This window comes from Melanostigma gelatinosum, assembly GCF_949748355.1.
Source record: "Melanostigma gelatinosum genome assembly, chromosome: 21".
NCBI lineage: Eukaryota > Metazoa > Chordata > Actinopteri > Perciformes > Zoarcidae > Melanostigma > Melanostigma gelatinosum.
Window position 1 is genome coordinate 18,139,103 of NC_136654.1, and position 8,095 is coordinate 18,147,197.

An 8,095-nucleotide genomic window follows, 5' to 3' on the forward strand; every position below is an offset into this window, starting at 1 on the left:
CTATTTTAGGTAAAACAATCATACTTCTGTTATTGTACGATCATTTCAGTATTTCTACAGATGAGTTGTATTCCTTGCAGTGTGCAGAATGCCTGGAAACAGCTCTATATGTGTATGATTGTTTGATTGAACAGTTGATATTCGATAAAATGTGAAAGGAAAACGGTTTTGTTCTCCTGGTGTTTAGTCGTGGAACGATTTAGAGCCACCAAAGCTTGTATCACCCTTGCAGAGTGCATTTCTTTTCCCTCTCCTCTTTCTGGAATTTATTTTGTGACAGATGTTTTCTTTATTGTTTGTTTCAACACCATCTGTCTGTGACTGGCATTCGATTTAACACACCTATGATTAATATTCAAGCACAGACAGGAACACCTTCACCTCACCTTGTGGGTGGATGGTAATCTAAATCCTGACTCGACCAAATGAAAAGGGTTGTTGACGGATCACAATGAGACTGCGTCTCTCCCAGACAAGTTGTTCTCCTTTCTTCCTGTGAGCTTGTTGCTATTACTGTCGCTTCTATCTACAGCCGTGACTGATTTAGATCACTGGTCCGCAAACGCTCGTCTTGTCAATGGGGGACGCCTGTTCCCAAGAACTTGATGCTAATCTGTTGGATTCATATTGGCAGAATGTTTGTTTCATATTGTTTGGAAAACCAATTAAATATATCACACCAGAAAGTTTCAGTTTTCTTATTAACACAAATGTTTTGAAAGAAACATTAAAGACAAAATCCAAAGATTTGACTTGTATTTAATGTCTTGTTGTAGCATAACAAGAGAGCCTATCCATGCTCAAGGGTCTGTGAGGCCGTACTTGAGCACGGAGGTGCATTGAGGTGAATGGTAAGGTCAATATGCTAAGCAGCTTATATGTTTGCTATGTTTAGATTAGCATGCTTTTTTTTTTTTTAGGTATTTGGTCATAATCTTAAAGCGTAGGACAAATTAACAGTTTGATCTGATGGTGGCGCTGGTTTACAACTCAGGGGATCAAAAGAAAAGAATGTGATTCACCCCGTAGGTAACATGAATGTGTGAACTACATTTTCAAGTTTTCTGTGTTATTTCCAAACCACAAAGACCAGACATTTCATGCTTTCCCTTCTGGCCGTGTAAAATCCCTTAATTTATGCACTGATCATTTTAATTGCCTTTATTAGACAATGTATCACAGATGCTACATGCTGACAACACTGCTTGTCCAAGAATTCGATACATGTGAAATAGATGTGTTATTTTTGTAACTCAAGGAGACAACGGGAGTATTTTTGGATGGCTCTGAACATGCGTGAACGTTGTTCATTAGAGCCGGCTCGTCTTGCGTGAAGACAGGCTGCCTTCGACGGTGAGAGGATTCCACCTGCTGACACCTGCTTGGCAAGAACGTCAGTCGCATCTCAGGTTAGTGTAACAGAAGTTTATTTCTGGAGTTGCATGTATTCAGCAGCTCAGAGATCAAAGCGCTGACACTGTTAACACTTGCTTTTAAATGTGACTCATAGAAAAGACAGGAAGTTCAAGTAGATGAAGCAGACAGTAGAAGAGCAGCAACACGATGTGTTTATTGTAAGTGGTCTGACACGGACGGAGCAGCAGTGCAGGTTTTTAAGACAAATGTAGAAATGATGCAGTAATTTGAAAATGACACAAGACACATTTTGTAGATTTACATAAATCCAGCATCAGGCTCCAAATGCAGAGGTTGTCCTGAGTTTCAGCTACTGTCCACATGTCAAAACATACCAACTGTACAGAGATCTAAAGGGCTCATTGATGTTTACAAGATCAGAGCAAATGATGATTTGATGACGACGTATTGAGTTTCCTTTTATTTGGACTTCTTGATCACCGGATCAACGATCTTCTGCCCGGTGAGGAAGTGCCACACGCCGCCGCGGTATAACTCATTTCCGAATGAGTAGAGGAGAGCGTTGAAGACGGGGTTTGTCTTTGCAACAACTGGAAGCACCTGCGAGCACAAACAAGGATTCTCATCAAGTTAGGTGCTCGATTCAAAGGACAGTTTGAGTTCATTAAAACACATAGGAACACATTGACATTGTTACAACAAAACCTGAGCAGTCAAAAGGTTGTAAACACGCCGACAGTTTCGCCAGATTAAACAAACTAAAAATAAAATGAAGTCAGGAATAAGATGACTTACTTTCTTCCCTTTTCATCATTTTGACTGCATTTTCCCACAAACTGTTGGCTTGAATTAAAGGAAATAAATGCTCACCATTCTTAGCTTTGGAGATACGACCGTCACGTTCTCAAAGCAGGCGTAGATACACATGAGGATGTAGGGGCCCCAGCACATCAGCATTACCCTCAAGGGGATATTGGTGTTAAACTGGGAAACAAAGTTCATCGTGTTACTGTAGATATTACACATGTAGTGGATTCATAACGCTGATGGTTTCGTTTTTAAATGATTCAGTCAAGTTCAAGTGCATCGCCTTCTGGCAGAGCACTATATCAATAACTCTGCAAGAAGGAGAATAATTGTATTTCCCAAAATGTCAAACTGACATGTTGGAGGCATCATCGTGTGTCTGTTTGTCCAAATACGACAAACCGAATAGACACTGTGTGCTACAGGAGCAGCTTAACACGAGTCAGTCGAGACTTTTCTTTTTTTGCACATGTACCCTGTGGTGATGGACCTTCTTAAAGTGCTTGTGGATGGCATCGTAACATGACCACATGGTGAAAGCTGGGAACATCAGATAGAGCAACACCAGAGTCAGCATGTAGGTCACATAGTCCCTGTTGAAAAGAGATTCATAGCAAGATAAGATGTAATATGGTACATATTTGTCAAAATGCTACTGAAAGCTGCATTTCTTAACGAGTGTACATGCTATTTTGTCTAAATAAGTAATTATCTATAGACATACAGATATGGACCGATAGTGAGGACAATAACAACAAATGCCAACATTCCAGTTTTAGTATCATTCCTATATTTAAACAATCCTACCTGTCCCCTCTGGTGTAGTCCAGCGTGCAGCAAGTCCTCATCGGCTCAAAGTCATAGACGCCCCATCCCATGAGAGGAACCGCAGCCCAGAAGACGGAAAGAATCCAGATGATGCCGCTCATCGTCAAAGTAGTGCTCCAGAAGAGCTTCTGTCCTACAGAATACAGAAGAATACGGGATGTGAGTTGACATTTTGGATATTACCGTATTTGTTTGTTTAGCGACAGCTAATGAGGTGTGTGATGACATTTCTCTGCTATTTGTACTCACTGGTGCAGTACTGGTGATATGTTGTACTCACTGGTGCAGTACTGGTGATATGTTGTACTCACTGGTACAGTATTGGTGATATGTTGTACTCACTGGTGCAGTACTGGTGATATGTTGTACTCACTGGTACAGTACTGGTGATATGTTGTACTCACTGGTGCAGTACTGGTGATATGTTGTACTCACTGGTACAGTACTGGTGATATGTTGTACTCACTGGTGCAGTACTGGTGATATGTTGTACTCACTGGTGCAGTACTGGTGATATGTTGTACTCACTGCGGCAGTACTTGTGATATGTTGTACTCACTGGTGCAGTACTGGTGATATGTTGTACTCACTGGTGCAGTACTGGTGATATGTTGTACTCACTGGTGCAGTACTGGTGATATGTTGTACTCACTGGTGCAGTACTGGTGATATGTTGTACTCACTGGTGCAGTACTGGTGATATGTTGTACTCACTGGTGCAGTACTGGTGATATGTTGTACTCACTGGGGCAGTACTGGTGATATGTTGTACTCACTGGGGCAGTACTGGTGATATGTTGTACTCACTGGTGCAGTACTGGTGATATGTTGTACTCACTGGTGCAGTACTGGTGATATGTTGTACTCACTGGGGCAGTACTGGTGATATGTTGTACTCACTGGTGCAGTACTAGTGATATGTTGTACTTACTGGTGCAGTACTGGTGATATGTCGTACTCACTGGTGATATGTTGTACTCACTGGGGCAGTACTGGTGATATGTTGTACTCACTGGGGCAGTACTGGTGATATGTTGTACTCACTGGTGCAGTACTAGTGATATGTTGTACTTACTGGTGCAGTACTGGTGATATGTCGTACTCACTGGTGATATGTTGTACTCACTGGGGCAGTACTGGTGATATGTTGTACTCACTGGGGCAGTACTGGTGATATGTTGTACTCACTGGTACAGTACTAGTGATATGTTGTACTCACTGGTGCAGTACTGGTGATATGTTGTACTCACTGGTGCAGTACTAGTGATATGTTGTACTCACTGGTGCAGTACTAGTCATATGTTGTACTCACTGGTGCAGTACGAGTGATATGTTGTACTCACTGGTGCAGTATTGGTGATATGTTGTACTCACTGGTGCAGTACTGGTGATATGTTGTACTCACTGGTGCAGTACTGGTGATATGTTGTACTCACTGGGGCAGTACTGGTGATATGTTGTACTCACTGGGGCAGTACTGGTGATATGTTGTACTCACTGGGGCAGTACTGGTGATATGTTGTACTCACTGGTGCAGTACTGGTGATATGTTGTACTCACTGGTGCAGTACTGGTGATATCTGTCCCAAGCGATGACACCCATGAAGCTGAAGGACGCCAGGACCGATATCATGCCCTGAAAACCGTGATAGGCACATCCATCTTGACCAAATGGCCAATATCTAGAAAAGACAGCAGAACTTGAGTCATAGTCCACCATGTTGAGAACTACTGCCTAAACCCAGTATTATTATCACGCCTACATCAGGCTGTAAAAGTATTTTGATGACATTTTTTAAAACGGCATGATTTGACGCGGCTGAGTCTGGTTCACAACCTTTCTAGCATGTGACCAAATAAGTCCCATATACCCACAGCCCCTCATATACGTAGGTCACATTTAAAGCAAAGAGTGAGGTGCCCTTCTCAGGTAGTCTCAGTCAACATCCGGCAAAGGTAAAACTCCAATGTGACGCCAAGAAAAGTCAGAATAATATATTTGTTAAACATGTAGCAATTCGGATTTATCTTCCCAATGCCCACGACTGGATTACTAACGCGAGCTATTGTTATTGATGCTGTATGCACCAGTATGCAGGTAAAATGTAGTTCTAAGGCCTTTATTATTTCAGTTCATTTTTAAATATATTGGAGGTTTAAATATTTGAACGTTGCTACGTTTTAATTATAATCATGCTGGATAACTTCCAACTGATCTGATTGCAAAATCTGAACTTTACACACTGAATAAGGTGGAATGTGGATTATGAACCCAAAGACTTATTTAGTTTGTGCGACCCAGTGGCTGATACCAAATACTAAGCCCCTTTCAGTGCCGAAAGAAATGTAGAAACCCCACCATGGAACAGAATGGGGCCTCGTGAAGGAACATAACTCTTTAAAACCTCAGTGTGTGATCTGTGTTTGATACCTGAGGTAGCTGGCATACGCAGCCGTGAGACCATTAATATTCAAACAGATGTCAGCCACGGCAAGGTTGAACACAAAGAAGTTGCTTTGAGTCCGCATCTCCTTCACAGCCAGGTAAGACACGATGCTGATGGCATTGAGGAAGAATCCAAGCATGCCTGAAGGAAACAATAAGACGAGAAATGTCCCTTTCATTTCTGGTACGACAGTTATCAACCTGAATATGTATCCACAAATATATGCAAGGTTAACTTATATTTGCAATCACATCACAATGAGACAAATAAAATGCATGTTTGTTTTTGTCATGATTTAAGATGCTTTTATTATCTCAGTAAATGTTTTGTTTAGACTGAACTGTCTCTTTAATTCTAGCAGAAACATGTCTTCCGGTATTCTCGGTGAACTTACCCCCGACAAGAAGTGCAGAGCCGAATGTAAACATGTCAAACTCCGTGAATCCCTCCGGTAATGCAAACGCTGCCATGTTGAAATGCGCAAACTTTCAAACTTTTGCACGAGCTCAAGTTGTGCAGCGCACCAACGTCTCCGACACAATGCCGCCTTATAAAGGCTCTTTCACGTGAAAAAGCACAACGAGACTAATCTTTGAAATCCTCCGAAGAATGTCCTAACGAGCAGACTTCTATCACACGTCCTGCAACTTCTCCACCGACTGTAGTGCGCAACTCTTTGATGGAGAGTTTGCGCTTTCTCAGTTTGATTAAAGGCCGCTGCTGCAAAACTCATCAGAGATTTTCTTTCAACTCCGTTATGATACTTGACTGATCTGACGGTGTTTCTGTTGCAGTGGGTGATGAGGAAAACATGGGCATGCATAGCCTATATGTATGTATACCCAAATATGCAAAGTATATGGGCTGTTTGGGAATTGCAAAAGCAGGTTGTGGAGCAGGTGGGCACTTTTAAATACTCCAGCATCAAAACAGAACGACTTCGGTCTTATTCTCAGCAAAGAGACTCAGACTCTGCACTCACTCTCAAGGTTACACCTTTGTACAGCTTTCTCCCTGTGAAAAACAAACCAAACACTTCCTTGGATCATCAAAAATGCATGTAAAGTAAAAGGCACTACAAACCACCATCTTTACACCTGACTGACAAATGCATACATAATTAAGTTTGAAAGGTCAATTAAAAAGTCTGTGAAAGCATCAGAACCTCATTCATTTACTCATAAATAACCCTAAAAGACGAGGGCAGCCTGAGCATTTAAAAAAAGGTAACATTTGGGCCGAGTCTGATTGCACCACTAATCTGCCCACAGATTACCAAAAACTCATCAACTATGAAGTAATGATGTGTCCCAATAGACTTATAATACCCTTTTCTCAAACTGCCCGTGTTGTCCTCACTGAAAGCTCAGCGCAGACATCATCACGGAGAACGTGAATGTAGAGGATTTATCAACTATAATCTTTGCTCGCTTTGTGTTTTTGTCAGAGTTCTGGTTCTAACGTTAGACATGAGAACAAACATACTTTTTTAACAACATTTGAAAATTGAAGCACTGTCCAACTAATTCATTCTGTCTTTCTGTACTTTGTATTGATCGACAGTGGACCAAAAAGTTATATCCTTTAAAAAAAAGTCAGCACCATGAAGCCTTAACTTACTGAAAGAAATCCGGATCTCATTGGACTTAATAAAACTGAAAATAAAGCTCACAACTGAAACTGACCTGTGATATTTTTATTCCAAAGCGCTTGCACCCTTGCAGTGTTTACACATTGATGCATTGGCTAACACATAATTACACAATCATAATCTGCTGGTTCTGCAATAAAACAAAGGTTTTACTGTTGGAATCTCTTTCGTTCCGGCACACTCTGTAGATCAAGAGCGAGATGAAAAAGTGAAATAAATGTTTTTCTTTATTCCTGTAAAAGTACCAAGTGATAACATCAGAAACGAGAAGTAATGCAATGACTGTACTCATGTACTGTACCTCAATATAATTTCCAGGTAGGTAACAACACAGAGGGAGATATTGTAACTCATATTCCACTTTATCTGACAGAAGATACTTTTCTGGTTGACATTTTAAATGTAGTTTGATCGAAGAAGCTGGGAAGTAAAACACATTTATAAAGTACTGTACTGAAGTACATTTTGAGGCACTGAGTATTTTCATTTCATCTTCTACTTGATATTGTACTTTTTCATGACACATGATGATCTTTCCTTCAAACCAATTAGTGCATAAGGTACATAAAAGTGGATACACATTGACACATTTCTTTAATATCCCATATTAACACTGAAAGGAGTTTTTCTGTATTACGAGTACTTTTACTTTTGAAACTTTGAATACATTTTACTGATGATATAGGAAATATAAATTACAGAAGTACTTTAAAACAGCCAATAAAACAGCCTTGTTTAGCATTTTTGACATGAGTGTTCTACAAATGACCATTTTTCAGATTAGAGATGCACATTCTGGAAGTTTTTACTTCATTTTATAACCCCATTTTTTCAAATCTCATTTTTTTTAACCATTCCACTTCCTCCAAATAAGGGGATTTTCAATAATTTTACACTGACAGGGACCCCTTTTTATTAGGAGAACATATATTCTTTCAAATGCCTTCATTTGCCTGGGACAACCCCCCTGAAAGAAAAATAGAAC

General features: G+C 40.4%; 1 protein-coding gene across 1 annotated transcript; it reads right to left on the bottom strand.

Annotated features, from left to right (window-relative positions):
* Positions 1-1,836: 1,836 nt before the first annotated feature.
* Positions 1,837-5,929, bottom strand: rgrb (retinal G protein coupled receptor b; the record flags this gene model as incomplete). Its single annotated transcript, XM_079292676.1, has 7 exons — positions 1,837-1,977; positions 2,248-2,361; positions 2,660-2,777; positions 2,992-3,145; positions 4,573-4,694; positions 5,444-5,600; positions 5,854-5,929. The coding sequence occupies 7 exons, from the start codon at positions 5,927-5,929 to the stop codon at positions 1,837-1,839; spliced, it is 882 nt and encodes a 293-aa protein (XP_079148802.1).
* Positions 5,930-8,095: the final 2,166 nt, after the last annotated feature.